Source organism: Rhincodon typus, chromosome 24, assembly GCF_021869965.1.
Source record: "Rhincodon typus isolate 14 chromosome 24, sRhiTyp1.1, whole genome shotgun sequence".
Taxonomy (NCBI): domain Eukaryota; kingdom Metazoa; phylum Chordata; class Chondrichthyes; order Orectolobiformes; family Rhincodontidae; genus Rhincodon; species Rhincodon typus.
The window spans coordinates 34813585-34830841 of record NC_063355.1 but is presented as its reverse complement, the minus strand read 5'-3'; the positions used below and the strand labels follow the sequence as shown (position 1 = coordinate 34830841).

At 40.1% G+C, this 17257-nt stretch overlaps 1 protein-coding gene across 3 annotated transcripts in view; it reads left to right on the top strand.

Annotated features, from left to right (window-relative positions):
* The window catches only part of LOC109916125 (coronin-1C-like), a 165415-nt gene that overhangs the window by 12899 nt on the left and 135259 nt on the right, over nt 1–17257 (top strand). Inside the window, exon 1 of one of the 3 annotated variants that reach the window (XM_048611300.1) lies at nt 7552–7851. The exons of 1 other annotated variant lie outside the window; for it this stretch is intronic. In XM_048611300.1, coding sequence (XP_048467257.1) covers nt 7567–7851 — 285 coding nt within the window. In that variant the 5' untranslated portion in view covers nt 7552–7566. Of the gene's footprint in view, nt 1–7551; nt 7852–17257 lie in introns of those variants that run through there. One more of the 3 variants, XM_048611301.1, reaches the window with a different exon arrangement.

Sequence of the window (17257 nt, the reverse complement as noted above, 5' to 3'; positions counted from 1 at the left end):
AGCCTGACACTCATTGTAATTACTATTTACACAGTTGCTTGTGGAACTATTGGAAACCTAGCTTGCAGACGAGATGGAGCCAAGAGGTATGTATGATTGACTGGCAACAAGTAGCTGATTGGTCTGAGGACTAGTCACTGCTTATAAAGTCGTAGGGTAATACAGCACAGAAATAGACCCTTCGGCCCAACTCATCTGCCCTGGCAGATATCCTAATCTGATCTAGTCCCATTTTCCCACTTATGGCACATATCCCTCCAAACCCTTCCCATTCATGTACCCATCCAGATGTCTTTTCAATATTGTAATTGTAGGCCTTTAGTCTGCCAATTGTGTCTGTAATTGGCTCCCAGATAGCTGAACAGCTTGGGGCTGTGAATGTTTTGGCAGAAACTATTGGACCTCGGGAGGAGAGGGAACTATTTTTGTTCTGCAATAAAAAGCATTTCAAGCCTGGAGATAGCCAGCTTATTTCCCTTTTCCAATTGCTGTAAACCGTCACTTTTAATTAAGACCATAACACGCAGGAGCAGAAGTAGGCCATTCACCCCATTGAGTCTGTTCTGCCAATCAATGAGATCATGGCTAATCTGATAATCTTCAACCCATCTTTCTTGCCTTTTCCCCATAATCTTCGATTCCATTACTGATTTAAAATCTGTCTATCTCGGCCTTGAATATACTTAACGACCCAGTCTCAACAGCCCTCTGTGGTAAAGAGTTCCATAGACTCCCTACCCTCTGAGAGAAGAAATTCCTCCTCATCTCTATCTTAAATGTGCAACCCCTTAGCTGATAAGTCAGAGAAGTTTATACATGTGAGTCAGTCACCTTGTCCTTCCTGCAGTCAAATGAGAGTATCTGGAGAAGGGAGATCGAGAAGCTGAGTTCTGATCAGCAAAAATGATTATCTCAGCAAATGCTATGGCTAGGGACCATTGAACTGCCTTCCCAGTCTTTCCCCCTGCCTATCACATCCATCTTTTTTTGTGCCTGTCTGTATGTGTGTGTAGAGGGGAAGTTTATAAGGAGTTAGAATTTTATCCAGCAGAATTATAGTCAATGGTTCATGATTGTTTACCTGTAGCTAAAGTCTTTTATTTGTAACAAATCGTAATTCTTGGTAATTATAGAAACCTGGTCCATTTTGTCTACTTGGATCTGCAAGTCAGGTAAATTGGGGAATTCTGTGTAATTTTAAAAATCTTTAACTTTTGTGATAACTCTGAGAATAGTTAGGCTTGATTTTCACCACACTACCCTAGTGAGCAGTGGCAATGAGCTACATTTGCTATCTGATCCATTGGGGAAATGTAACTTTATTCACTAAAATATACGATTAAAACGGTGCTGCTGGTGATGTATATTCGGTGCCTAAAATGGCTTTTCAAGTTACGTAGTTTGTGAACCATGACCATTCTTAGAAACAAAGCTGCCTGAAACTTTCCAGGTGAGAGATTTATTCAATGTTCCTCTCTGGAAATGTTTTATTTTGCTGCTGGAATCTGTTTCTGAAATGTTAACACCATCAATGAACAAAACATTACATGCAGTGATCACATCACTTACTGCAGCCCAAATACTGGCTGTAATACAGCTGTAATAATGCTATATCTGACCATATGGAATTCTTCAGAAATACTGTCATATGTCTGAAGGTTTCTGTCAAAGAAGGTCAGTGTGGAAATTAATTTTCTTTGTACATAAAATGGTAATTGTAAAATACTTTGGTTTCATTCATAGTGAAGATGCCATATATTTGACTAATGCCAATAGCAATTGAGCCTGCTCTGACCCTCTGAAGAGCATCCCACCCACCTCATCCCCGTAACCGGGCATAGGGTTTTAAAACACCTAACTGCACATTTTTGGACTGTGGGAGGAAACTGGAACACCCAGAGAGGAACATGCAAACTCTACACAGACAGTCACCTTTGGAATCAAACCCAGGTCCCTGGTGCTGTGAGGCAGCAGTGCTAACCACAGTGCTACCCTTGTATAAATATGGATTGACAATATCAATCACTTCCCAGCATTACTTACATCTGAAGAATTAACTTTTAAAACGTCCATTCTTCCCTTGTGAAGCACTTTGGAACATTTCACCAATTAATTTTGTTTTATGCTTTTGATGTCACTGCTGTGTAACGATCATGAGCCACATAATATGGTTTAAAATTGTGTTATTGCCCTGTCTGTCTTGCTGTTTGATACAGTCTCCCTTACTGGGAAATTACTGGACAAAAATTGGATATTTTTGATAAACTGAGATATACAGGTTGTGAACAGGCATTAGAGAGAAATTACAAGATTAACCTAAGCATTTGTCAATGACTTTTTAAAAAAAATCCAGCATTCCAACTTCCACATAATGAGCTACAGTACATTGCAGAGATACATTAACTATTTTGTTTGTCAAATGCATCCTTCTTAGAATTTTACAGTACAGAAGGGAGCCATTCGGCCCATCATGTCTGTAATGGCCTCAGAAACAGCTACCCAGCTACTGACATTCTCCAGCCCTATCTCTGCATCTGTATAATTTCATCACTTTCAAATATAATCCAGCTCTCTTTCAAAACCTCATATGGAATCTGCCTTCACTGCACCTCCAGGCAGTGTATCCCAAATCCTAACAACTCTCTGAGTAAAGGCATTTCTCCTCAACTCACTCCAAATCTCTTGCTGACAATCTTGAAATCGTGACTCCAGTTACTAGTGTCTTCTCCTAGAAAGTCTGACTGTTGTTGGAGTATGGTTCCAAGATGACAGCAGCCTGCCTTTACATCACCCGAGTGGTCAATCTGCATGAGCAGTGTCAGTAAAGGGGCTGTCACAGCTGACCTAAACAGATATTCATTTATGAACAGTTCCCAATGGAGACTGCTCAGATGTTGGAATGTTGGTTAGTTACCTCTGCCAACTGTAATTCCCAAATTGCTGTCCAATCTGGCATCAACTCAGGACAGACATTGAAATGAACTGATAAATCTTCTGGTTTGTACAGCTTCAGCAACATTGCATGGTGGTTTTTCCTCACAGGCTGAGAACTTAAGTTGCTTTTAAAAGTATTTTTTTTCTGCTTCTGCTCTGCAGGTGCTCCAGCATTTGAAGGTAAGTTTTCCACGGCCATCATCAACCCTCCAGTGCTTCTCCCTCTAGCAAAATCTTTTTCTAAACAGTCTGTGTTGTTTTGACAATTCATGAGGAAGAGGACACATCACAACTATGATGAGCCTGCACTCATCTAATGTTCTGACAAATATACTATTTATCAAAGTGTAGATGGATAGCATCCAAAACGGAAAGCCATGGTTGGTTTTTCTTCCTAAATCTTGAAGCATTAAGCCCAAGGATAGCAACTTTTGTCTCTTCAGTGAATTCTTTACAGAATGGCAATTAAATCTGGGTCTTTCTGTTGGATGATTTGATTGTATCCTTTATCAACTGAACCACTTAGTGAGTCTCCACACATGCAATCCTTTTTGAAGTATAGTGATACAACAATTTTTGTTATCAAGTGCCAACAATGTAATTTAAGTTGCTCTTCAACTCCTCTTGCATCACGCATAATAAACTCCCAGACTAAGCTAGTAAGAACAATGTCTGGGCCTGATACAGTAGCTGCTGTCATTATAAACATTCTGTCTTGAGTGGCTGATGTTTACTTATCTGACCTTATTGTTGATATCAATCGTCACTACCTATCATCACAATGCTGACCATATTGATAGTTTTGATCATTTGACATAATTTATTTGTGGATGCCAGTCTTGTGGATTGATGTAGATCCCAAATTATATTTCTGGAGCCTGAATGGATTTAAAGTACAACCCTTAAAACTGGCACAAGCCTTAAAGCTGGGAGCTCATCCCAGTTCAGATCCCACATCTGATAGTTGCCAAGAGTAATGGGGTGTTTAACAGCAATCATTCAGCGACTTGTGAGCAGGTACATCCCTGAATTGCAAATTGCCACAAGTCACTGGATAATTTGCATCACTCCACCATTAGCCTCATCAGAAACAGGCAGCTCTCCTTCAGCATTCCCCATGGCTTTCATAAAAATGCTGATTTCTGCCATTAGCTGTCAGTTAAACCTGCTGAAGCAAGTGAAGGTCTGTTACTTTTTAATGAGGAAAGTTAGATTCCTGCAATGTCAATCAACCCCTCCTTCCCAAGAAGAAAACAATTTAAACTGTGGAGTCTTGTTCTTCAAGGTCATTATTTGAAATTTTAAAAATGTAAGAATTGAATTGTTTTTCTGACTCTTCCCAATATTTTTTATTTCTTCATCTAAACTTCCTTTCTCTCTCTTTAATTCTTGTTCTTGACTTGATTTGATTCTAGTTGAATCTATTTTCTTCTTTGACTTTCTTCCTTCAGTCTTAATCCTTAAGCTTAATGAATAAAGGAGACGAGTGTTAGTCCTGTCATTTATGAAGGCCCCTGATGTTGTTATTGTCTCCACCATGCTGTTAACAGCTCTCACTTCCAGCAGTTTACAGTATAAACATTTGTGAGGTGAAGGTTGAGAGAAAGATCAGCTCACAGAGCATGCTCCAGCAAAGTCTAGGTGATTGTCTTCCAATTGTATTGTTTAATCCATCAATGCCAGTTGAGGTTCATTTGAACTATGAAATTCAGTTTGACCCCACAAAGTGATGTTCCAAAGCCTGAACTGTTTTGCTATCAATAAATCCTCCTTTGCTTCTTGGTCTATAACCTTAGGACTATACCCCCTCAAAAAAAAGCAAATCAACTTCAAAATTAGCTCTCCTGCTTTGTCCAGATGGTACATCCTTGATGGTATTGTGTGTTCTATAATGTTTCAGATGTGATTTCCTGTTATGTAGTTGTGTGTTATGGTTGTGTTTTGGTTCCCAGTTGTTTAAAGTAGTCACTTTCGACTTGGAAAGATGTGAGCTCTTTGTCTAACTGCTTTGCTTTTCTGGACAGAACACTGCTTAGACCATCAATGTGTTACCACTCCCATGCTGCCATGAATGTGCTCACACTCGAACACATGCTATTAGTTCCTGGCTCTTTACAGTTACATTATTGTATTGTTGTCGATATAATAGATCTAATCCTGGCTCATAGTTGTTAGGTAAGTTTAGTGTATTTTGTTTTGGGAGAGAGTGATCAGCCTGGATTACCATTCCTTTTTCTGCTCAGTGGCTTGAGAAAAGTTTGTGCTGATTGTTAGGTGAGGTCAGAATTAAGACTATTTGTAATGACCTTCACTCAAACAGCTGGAATTTCTGACTCTGCCATGCCTCTGCCAGAATCAAGAATTCATCTCATAAAGTGCTGAAAATACTTAATCGATCTGGCGGGATTTATTGAGTGAAAAACACAGTCAATGTTCCATGTCAATGGCCCTTCAGGATTGATCTCCTAAGGACTATTAAAAGTTTGCACCATCACACAGCACACTGACCCCCTTTAACTTATATCCTGTTCTCCAGCATTTGGCTGAAAAGGCTTTTTAAAACAAGAAACAAGACAGAAAAAAAACCTCCACCCAACCTCCGCCCCCTCATTGAAGACAATGGTGGTTTTGTTGGTGGTTATGATTGTTGAAATGGTTTGCCAATGACAGCAAGTTTATATTTTAATTGGCTCCCTGGAAGAGGTGGCTTTTCAGGCAGACAGAAGAATGTACAGTCTCAGGCAGTCTGCTGGAATTTATTGTGTATCTAAATATTGGAAAGTTGAATCTATCAGAAGCAAAATTTTGAGGTTTATCTTACGTTCAATGTTTAAAGAGATTCATGGACATGTGTGGACAGAACATAAGTAGAGGATACAATGTTCACGCTAGAGTTTCTGATGTAGGTGCTGGGATTTAAAGGAATGTTTCGCACGGGTCTTGCTGGTCTTCTTGTTCTGTTAGTTTGATTTGTTTTCCTCCCCACTACAGTTTAAGATAAGGCTATGTAAGGCAGTGTCCCTTGCATTACTAGGCCATTCAGCCTCTATGCCCCACCTACCATTTAGATCAGTCTGTATTTTAACAGCATCTACTTCACTTGGTTTGGAAACCTTAACAACCTTGCCTAATAAAAATCTATCAATCTCAGTGTTGAAATTTCAATTGGCCCCAGCCTCCAGATTTTTGGGAAGACAGTTTCCACGAGATTGTGTGGGAAGATATGCTTTGTATCACCTCCGAGCAGCTAAGGTCCAAATTTATGGTTATGTCCCCATTCCGGATTCCCCTACTAAAGGGTAAGGTTGCCTTTGTCTCCTTGATCAAATACTTCAATCATAAAGACTTGCATTAGATCACCATTAAGCAAATATATACAAGGGAACAGGAGCCCAGTCTACACTCCTAATAACTTAACCCTTTTTAGTCCTGGTATCATTCTGACAAAGTTGTTTTGCTCCTCACATAAGGCCAAAAACTCTTCCCTTCCTTCCTGAGGAGCGGTACACGGTACTGAATGCAGTACTCCAGGTGGGATCTAATAGCAGCTGATGTTTGAAAGGTTTGTGAATAATACCATCAATCCAAGAACCCTGAAACCAGAAATGATGTCCAACTGAGCTGATCAAATCCTGCTCACTGTGACTGGCAGGCTGCTTAATTGTAATAAATTTTCAAGCTGTGGAAGAATGTTACGTGATGAAACCTCGAGGAATACAACCCGGCAACCAGCCTGTCAGTCTTATCTATCTTTGATTTGCAGGTCTAGATAATGACAGTACTAGGGAACACCGATGGAACCATACCTTGGCAATACTGAGCTACTTCAGGGGAGGAGGATTTGTTTGGGTGGGGCAGGGAAGAAGAAAAAGCAAAAGTAGTCAGCGACATCACCTGGTCTCATCCATATATTTTGATTATTCTAATGGTGACTATCAGTCCATCATCCGATCATAAATTGAATTCGCTGCTGAAATGGAGTAGTCACTCTGGCAGTTAGGTGGACCTGCAGAGAACATGTCTATTTTGACCAGTCCACAACTAGTGTATGTGGCCTGGGCAGTAAGTCCATACAGAGCACTGGGAACAGTAATAATTATAAATTTTGATTGTTTGGTGGCTTGGTTCTTGTTAGTTCGTATTTCAATATCACCACATTCCAAGTTTTCTTCCAAACCATGGCCCAACCCAACTTGAAACTGTTCACAAACACACAGAATGCTGGAGAAAAATCAGCAGGTCTGTTGGCATCTGTGGAGAGAGAAAAATAGAGGTAACGTTGCAAGTCCGGGCTGACTCTTCTTCAGAACACCGGAACACACAAAACTGTTTAGTTGTTCCTTCACAGCCACTGGATCAAAATCCTAGTCTCCTTCCTAGCAGTATTGCGCATGTCCTTACACCCACATGGACTACAGAGTTTCATCACCCCCTTCTCAAGAGCAAGTAGGGAAGTGTTATTTTGCTGGCAAAGCTGATACTCAAAGAAAGAATAATGACAAAATTCGTTGGGCACAAAAGTGCATTTTGTGTTTGATGGTGATGGGGTTGCTGAGGGTATGTGCCAGGATGCTGAAGGTGGGGAGATAGATAGCCGCTTGGAAATACACCTCGACTCCAAGTTGTTACCAAATGAGGACACCTCCTGAGGCACAGAATGCTGAGTGGGACGCAGCACCTCCTTATTTGGACTGCTGGAAACTGATGAGGGGAAAAGCCGCGATTGGTCGACCGGGCTATCAATCGGCGAAAGGACGGGGACGGTATGGTGGGCGGTGTCCAAGCTCCGCGCAGGCGCACTCAGTTAGGGCGTTGCTTCCGGTGGCGGTGAGTGAAGGCAGGGAACATTCGAAGCCGGTTACAGTGCGAGGAACATACAGGGGACTGGAAAATAAAGGAAATAAGTCAAGAGTCCGGGTGAGTAGGAGTGAGAACTGGTGTGGGGAGAGAGTTAAAATTATCCCCTGGCGTCTGGGTGAAGAAGTCAGGGGGTAATAGTTGTAATTGTCTGGGTCTGTCGTTGGCGCCTGATAGTTGGCATAGTTACTGAGGGGACCAGGAGAGCGATGCAGAGACAATGATGGCAATGAACGAGTGGCACCTAGGGGCTGCTCAGCTGAGGCTTCCCTTCAATTATCCATCTGGGTTTGCTGCAGCCGTGTGTGTGTGTGTTTGTTTTGGCGAGGATGGGTAAACGAATGATCAAAACGTTTTTCAATGGGTGTGCACGTTGGTAGGGAGTAATGCTAGTAGGAGTTTGGCGTGGCCAGTCGAGTTTTGTTCGGCAGCAGGATGTGCAGTAATTAAAACACGAATTTAAGACTAATCGCTGTTGAAGATTGAGGTGGAAGCACTTTTACGAGATCTATTGCATTCACAGCTGTCTAAGTTCGCTGTTAATATTTGTTTTAACGAATCGTGGCTTGATGTCGAGAAGCTCGGGTTTTTTTCTCGCAAACATAACTTTTTGCAATAAAAACCGAAAGAACTGCGGATGCTGTGAATCAGGAACAAAATCAAAAGCTGCTGGAAAAACTCAGCAGGTCTGGCAGCATCTGTGAAGAAAAAAAAATCAGTTAATATTTCGGGTCCGGTCACCCTTCCTCAAACTTAAGGGTCACAGGATCTGAAGCGTTAACTCTGATTTTTTTTTCTTCTTCACTGCTGCTAGACTTGCTGAGCTTTTCCAGCAACTTCTATTTCTATAACTTTGGAAATCACCTTTTTTAAAGAAACTTTTTTTTGATATAAGTTGTGGATATTCGATGCTAATGCCTAAGTTCAGTTTTGGTGTGTTTTGTGTTATAGATCTGTTGCTTTGGGAATGGCCAAACACATCAATGTCGTCATAATTTGCTTGTGTTGTCAGGGAATGATTAAGTTTTTTTATATGGTAAAACTTGGTTAACCTATAATTAAGGTATAGGTTAGGTTAAAAGAAACAAATCTGGAGGATGGTGATGGTAATGAGCTAGCTGTTTTTTGCACGAAGTTGAAATGTTGGAATAGTTTAAGTAACTACAGTGGTGTGTTTCTTAAATTGCAAGAATCTGAGTGCAATTGGTCATCCCTATTATGGTTAAATTGACAGACCAATATGTTTGAATTTCTAAGAGCATGTAAAAGTTTTATACAAAAGGTCTGTGAGTTGTGTTTCCAATTCTGTGGTTTTCAAGCTTCTTTGTTGTGCTGAATACTGAGACATCAACAGATCAGACCAATCTGTCTCCAAAGTACTGTAAAATTAATGATTGTTTGGTGTCCAGAATGTATGACAGCTGGTCTGATTTGTTTCTTTCCATCAGTTCTGACAATTTCTGTAAATGATTTCTGTATAATATTAATAATTTCTGTAACTGTTTTAAAGTCTCTAAAAGGGCTTAAATGCATTGTTGTGTTCCTCAGAGTTCAAAGCATATGTGAGACTTTACAAGAATTGAGATTATAAGAAATGGAAACTGGCGTGGAGAGAGTTTTTCAGTAGTCCAAATGATGCAGCAAATCCCTCCTATGTTCTTGCAGAAATCTAAAGGAGGTGGGAGCCTAGTGCTATTATCACTGGACTCTTACTGCAGAGACCCAGCTAATGTTCTAGGGACCCAGGTTAGAATCCCACCGGAGGAGGTGGTGGAATTAGAATTCAATAAAAAAAATCTGGAATTAAGAGTCTAATGACCATGAATCCATTGTTTGGAAAAATCCATCTGATTCACTAACGTCCTTCTTAGGGAAGGAAATCTGCTGCCCTTACCTGGTCTGGTCTACATGTGACTCTAGACCCACTGCAATGTGGCTGAATCTCAACTGCCCTCTGGGCAACTAGGGATAGGCGACTATATTCTAGCCTAACCAGTGATGCCCACATCCTGTGAATGAATAAAAAAAAGTGATTGTAGTCTGTGCATATATGCCGTAAATTACCTTTTTATTTAAAACTTTTACTGGCAGCTGTGTTGTAATTAGCTGAAGGTATACTGCTGTATGCTATGTACACATCGGAATGATATGATTAAAAAGCTACAAATTTAATTACTGTGAAATCCAATTGATGTGAATCGTACTTATTAATAAAGCCATTTTCATTGCTGTAGGATAGAGGGGTTTGAGGAAGAATAGAGATTGGCTTAGAATTGCTCTGAATTAACATAGTCACTAATGTTAGGTGCTTCTGTGGTCTTGTTTTAAACCTCTTACTTTGGGCCTCTTGCACTCTGTGTCTACAGTGAAGTGTCCTGACTGTCCCATTTTATTTGCCAGATTTCTTCTGCATTTCAAACGTAACTCACCATTCTGGATTTGAACATTCTTGCCTTCATTTTCAATCCTTTGCTCTTCCTATTCTGTACTTAAGAAATTCTGTCTAACTTTGCATCCCAGCAATCGAGTTATGCTCTTCCAGTTGTAGTCTACGTTGCCACTAATAAACCGGATGATTGTGAGCTCTCAGCAGAGAGCTACTCATTGTATCTGAAGTCTGTCCTGAAATCTTCTGTTTTACCTATCTGTGCCACAAACTGCTTGTAAATCTGTTTATATTTTCAGCTACCCTCTTTCTTTGCTATTGTCCTGCTTCCTTCTCTTCCTTGGGAAGGGATATTTCATTTGAGTTGAAGGTGCCCATTTTGACTGTTACTTACCAGGGAATCCTGTTCAGAAAAGAAACTCAAATTGAGCAAAACCTCAAGTATGAATTACTCAGTCCTTGAGTTAGAAAATAGAAATGAATATTTTTCACTGTTTCCCTTTCTAAAATGGTACATTATTCAGCAATTGTCAAATGTTTGTACTGTTTTGAGCTGGAAAGAATGCCCAGTGTTTCCATTAGTCTCCCCTTACTTCACTAAGCAGCAGCTTGACTGAAAAGCCTAAAGAACTCTGCAGTCATGATGACATGGACATAAACTGCTGCATATTAGCATAAGAATTGTCCTTTTCTGTTGTCCTTTTAAAAGTGGTTTTAATTTACCAGTTAAATATGACTGACTCATAGGACAGAATGAGCTTCATTGTTAGAATGCAGAAATGACTATTTTAATTTAATAAAGCACTATAACTATCCTCATTCACTGTGGCAAAGGTTAGATTATAACTGATTCCTGACTTTTGCTTTTAGTGTTTCTTGCTGTAGTCTCTGAAGCATGCTTTTAATTTATTAGTTTTGATCTACAGTGTACGGAACAGCAATTACATGGCTGCTTTCTTTAAAGTCTGATTCCTAATATTCACTTTTTAAAAAATTCAAGCATTCTAATATTTGCGGTTCTTGCATTTTTGAGGGGGCAGTGGCATAGAAGTACTGCTGCTCCATGTATAACCATCATTTTGATGTTGCCTTTGTAGCTCTAAGATGTAGTTTCCTCAGCCATTAAGGAGATTATTTCAGGAAAAAGTGAAGTTCAAAAGCATACATAAAATTCCCACCCTTGCATATTTTTCGCTGTGCAGTCAAAATTGCTTACCCTCTAGAATAGGGTGAAATTTCATAACCACTAATAAACCAAATGATTTCGAGCTGTCAACGGCGAGCTACTCATTGTATCTGAATTCTGTCCTGAAATCTTCTGTTTTACCAATCTGTGCCACAAACTGTTAGAAAACTGGCACATTTTAGATACAACTTTGCTTTACTTAGTGAATTGGGGACTGAGAATGGACCGGCGATACATCTTTCTTGAAGGCTTGCATTTATATAGCACCTTTTATTATTTCAGGATGTCCTGAGAGATTTACAAGCATTGAAATACTTTTGGCATATAACATGTGAAATGTGTGAAGTTGCCATTGTCCTAGCAGACCATATAGCTGCTCACTTGAGAGATAACTGGCGAGTTTAATCTGAGGGTCACCACAGCCCAGGCAAGGGGTGATATGTTGAGAAACTTCAGCTGGTGTGGGAATTGCACTTCTGACATCACTCTGCATTGCAAACCAACTGTCCAGCCAACTTAGCTAACTGAACATCACTGACTAGGCCAGCATTTGTCTATCCTTTAATTGTTCTTGTGATGGAGCTGATCTGCTATAGAGAATTCTGGGCTCAGTAAGGCCACAGTGCTGTTACTGAGCTAAGAGCAAATTTAGCGGTGGAGGTTTGAGGGGCTTTCTCAAACAATAATTTGCAGTTATAAGTGCATTTCAAGAAGGAAACATCCCAGACCACTTCACAGGAGTGTTATTGAACATAATCTGATCTAAATCATAGTGATGTTAGGACAGATGACCCAAAACACAGTTGGAAGTAAATTTTAATGAGCATTTTAAAGGAGGTGAGAGTTTTAAGGAGGGAGTTCTAGAGCTTAACCAGCTGAAGACACAACTGCCACCTGTGGCATGGAACTCCAGTACGTCTGAAGGCACTGCTGACTTTGACCTAGAGGAATTCAATTCTAAAAAGGGATACAGTTTCAGTAGAAACTGAAAACTGCAGCAAGCTGATGAATAAGATAAAGGGGAAAAATTTAAAATCAACAAAGTGCTGGCAATACTCTGGGCAGGTAGTATGAGAGAGAGGTTGGTGTTAATTTTTCTAGTTAATTCTCGATTTATCAAACATGGAAGAAGTTGAGATTTAACAGTTTCTAAGTGGAACAGTGTAGGAGGCTGAGGTCAGAATGGGATGGAGGCAGGATTAAAATGGCAAGCAACCGGAAGCTCAGGGTCACGCTTGCTGACTGGAAGGATGTCTTCAGAAAAGTAGTTGCCTGAGCAAGGTTCTCTTTTGTGATGTTGGATCATTAATACCGCAAGTATCTTGCCTCAGGCTAGTCAGAGAAGGGAATGTGCATTTTCTTTAACTGAAGCATTTTGTTTTCAGTGAACATTCAGAGCACTGCCAAAATGCGAGATTAAAAATTGTTGGCACTGATCCCATCCACTTTTTTTCCCACAGAAGGCTTAAAATATGGACATTTGGCATAATTTGTATTCTGCTTTTGCACTATGATTTTTTTTGTTTTTGCTTTGCCTGCAGCTAGTCTAGATCTGCTTTGGAACTCTTTCTTCTTTCGGAGATACTCAAGACAGGGAAAAATCTAATGAAGCGACAAGATTTGTGCCTTGGTTCCGAGTTTGAATGTTTATAGGCCCTTACTGCATCGCAGTATTAGTGTCAGCTGCAGCACAACAATGAGGCTGGTGTCTATAGCAGCTACCTTGTTTCTCTAATTCAGTTTGTAGGGTGCCTAAGCATTTGAGGCAAGAATCATGCTTACAAAATGGCTAGGGGGTACGTGACTTGAAAGCATTTTCTTCTGTATTGCTGCTGGTGACGTAATTGCTTCCAATGTAAGTGATTCGGTAATATAAACACAACACGGTATGACTGCTTCTTTGGGAGCTTTATTGAACATGGGCAAGGAATACATTATCTAATATAAAATTGACATCCAGCGTCTCCCATTGCTGGTAAATATTTTGCTGTTCTCATTTGCTCTTCTCATTTAGTTTTGTTTTATTCATGTACACTGTAAGCTATTTTGATAAATAATCTGCCATGTTATGCTTGTATTTGTAAAATTATATTTGGTGTGAAAGAAGCTTACGAGCACAAGTAAGTCACTGGACCCTGAGAGCCCTCTTTGCCATTCAGTAAGATCGTATTGACACCCGTGGACACGCACACCAAACCCTGTGCATTTGCTTTACAATGAACAAGGATGGAATGGGAGAAAATTTCAAGTGGTGGTTGAATTTCTGTTCCAAATAAAAATGAAGGCAGTGGTTTTCAAGAGAATTGTACAAGATAGGAGGGTAGTAACTGATTTATCATTGACTGATGAACAGCAATCCCGAGTCCAGTGAATAATGCTGGTACAATTGTAAAGTTAAGGTGAGGCTATGGATCAACTTTTAAACACTAGGCCAAGAATCAGGAAGACAAGCTTGAATTTGGGAATTGGGCCAGCTAGTACAATTTATTAAACGTGGACAAACATGTTCAGTGTGCTGGATGTCATAGGTGTCAGGCTTACCTCAGTAGTAGTGTTTGTGGCTAAGTCAGACAGTTTTAGGTTCAAGTTCCAGAGATTTGAGCACACAATGCAGGCTCGTCCTTCAGTGCGTTACTGAGATGTGATATTTCACATGTTTTCAGTTTAAACCAGAGCTCCATCCATCCTCTGGGGTGTCTTGAAGGTCCTATATCATTATTTGAAGAAGTGCAAGGTGTACTGGCCAGTATTCATCCTTTAACTGATTCTGGGCATGTATCTTGTTAATCATAAATACATAATTGGCTTTAAACATTTTTGAATGTTTTGTGTTGGTGGAAATTTCTTTGTAATCACAGATCTTTTTCTTCCATTGCCTTTTATTGGATAGGCATTGATGCAACAGATTTCTGGACTGGCTGAAGTTTCTAAATGGTGTAACATCCAGCACTTTAGATTTATACAGAACCTTTAAACTAACAAAATATTCCAGGGAGTGTCTTGACAAGTATGTGGTACTGAAGGCAGGAAGGAAGATTTCGATCTGAATGGTGATACGTTGGAAAGTGAGAGGTAGAATGAGACCTGGGTGTCATTAAACACCAGTTGCTGAAAATAAGCATGCAGATGTAGCAGGAAGTGAAGAAGGTACACGGTATGTTGGCTTTCATTGTGTGAGAATTTGAGTACAGGAGTAGGGATGTCTTGCTCCAATGTGAGCCACATCTAGAATACTATGTGCAGTTTTGGTTTGCTTGTCTGAGGAAGGATGCTCTGGTTATGGAGGGAGTGCAACAAATCTTTACTAGGCTGATTCCTAGGAAGGCAGGACGGACACGTGCAGAGAGACTGGATTGGTTAGAACTCTATTCATTGGAGATCAGAATAATGAGGGGTGTATCTCTTAACCTAGAATGTTCTAAAAGAACTGGACAGGATAAATGCAGAATGGCCATTACCAATGACCACAGACTTGAGAATCAGTGGTTACTCTGAAGATACGGGTAAACCATTTAGGACTGAGATGAATGTGTGATCAACTTAATAAAAATGAAACTGTAAAAGTGACATCAGAGTGACATAGGTGGATGAACTCCACATTCATTGCATTATTTCCCACCCTTTTTTATGTGTTTGTATATTTATATTATAACACACCCCATTTTATATGGACTTATTTGTTTGCTCCTTTCAGACTTTGGTCAGCTACAAACCCTTTAACATATTAACCTGACAGTAGGTGTAAAAGGCTGCTGGTTTAGGTTTGTGCAACAATTTGAAGACTCCTAGCTATGCTCTCAAAAAGCAATAAGCAAAGATACTCATTCTAGGCCCGAACTGTCAGCCTTCCTGCACCTCTGATGCTGCTTGGCCTGCTGTGTTCATCCAGCTCTACACCTTGTTATCTCTACCCATTCAATAGTTCATGCAATGCACAGTGAGCAGGGAGTTCTTTCAATGTTCTTATTCAGCCAGTAGCAGTAAGCACAGGTTAATTGGCTGCCTCCTGTATTGTTTCTCATGGCACAGCACTGGTGCTGAGTTGCTACCCCATTGCATGCTGAAGCCTTATCTAGCCCTTCTGATTTCATTTTCTATTTTGCTTATGGCTTTTCTGCAACAATGGTACGAATCTCTTTGCCTGATCTGTTGGTTATTGCATGCTGCAGTCATGATCGTTTTAACTTGCCCCAGGGAAGGGTGTTTAGGGAGTGTTCAGTTTTTCTTTTTGCTTTATGGTGGAAGTTGATGGCAGGGGGACAGTTTTTTTCCAGAGTCCTGATTTTATTTCAATATCACGAGCAAGTGTTTTTCCACAGTCCTACCCTAGTGAAGTCACAACCACTAGGCTTGCAAATTAGTTATGAGGTAGATAATTGCTTACTTAAGGGAGTATTGGATCAGGTGGAATAGTGTGAAGGCTATGTAACTTTAGAGAAATAAATAAAATCTTCTGTCTTTAAAGGTGCTGATATGTTGATACCTTGCCTTGGGTAGTGACCACCATCCATATCGTCATTCATGTAATATGAATTATAATGGGTTTTTCACCAAACTGGTGAAGAGACCTCAGTTGTATTTGGTTGTTTTCTCTGCCATTATTTTCATTTTGGATGTTAGCAAAATGGATTTTGAGAGAATTCTAGAGGGTCATTGGATAGCAATTGACAACAGAAAAGCTGGGCTATTTTCTCTTTACTCCACTGAAGGGATCAAGGGTAGCACGGAGCCTGTAGATCAAATTTGGGACGTTATCTCTGACTTCATTGTTCTACTCTACTGGTGAAGTTTCATAATTGCTATTGAAGTGAATCATCCTGCTAGAAAAGTGGACTTTGTTATAATTGACTCACTAGCACAGTCAGGAAGAAGTAAATAAATTATCCCTTAGTTTCTGACTGCATTCTGTGTTGAATTTGGCTGTTGAAGAGCTTTTCAAACTTGGGGAAATTTACATGCTGCTTCACTAACATGATCATTTGGTTTGATATAACACGTTCATTGCAGATTTCTGGCGCAGAAATAGGGACACTACACTGCGCCACAAGAGCCCACCCAAAGCTGTTGTATGCGTTGTGTTGTTGTGTGCTGGTCCTCTGATTTTAAAGGTTACGTATTTTCCGCATGTTGGGACTCTAGCTCACCAGAAGGATGTTTTCAGCAGGGAATGCTGCGTTTTAATTTTTCCCATTTCATCCTTCACCCTGTCTGCCCCATGTGAATTATTGATGAACAGGAATATCTTCCTTTATAATAAAAGACATCCAGTTCAATTCGTTAGAAATTCCACTCCTTAACCTTCTCTTCCTGCCATGAGTGCTTGTTTGACACCTATCCATCAGTACATTATGCTACTCTGATTTCACCAAAAGTTGTAAATCCTGTAATCTATCAATTGCTAAGACTGTCCACATCTGTCACCATCTGCTGCTGACCCTCTTGCATGATTTTGCAAGAATGAACACTGGCATTTGTATGGCCTGTATATTTCCATTTAATATGGTGCAACGAGCTCTGACATATTCCCCAAACATTGAACTCATGGAGTTGAATGAGTTGATGGGTTGATTTTTCTATGCTAGTGGAAGTTGACCACACACATGAAGGACAGTATGGTGGCAAGCGAACAGATGATTGCGAAGGATAAGCTGTTGTGTGCTCCTGAGATGACTTTGTACATGCGGAGGAAATGTCATTACTGGAGATACACTGATCAAATGAACTTCAATGCTGGCAAATAGAAAATGCATCATGTGGGGATGAAAAATGGGCAGCACACATTCCATGAAGTGCGTTGAGAGGTTATAGATGAAGCTGGAAAACATCTAGGCCTCATCGACATTCAACATGTGTTCAGTTAATGTAGGCTATAAATTAATGAATGCAATAGACAG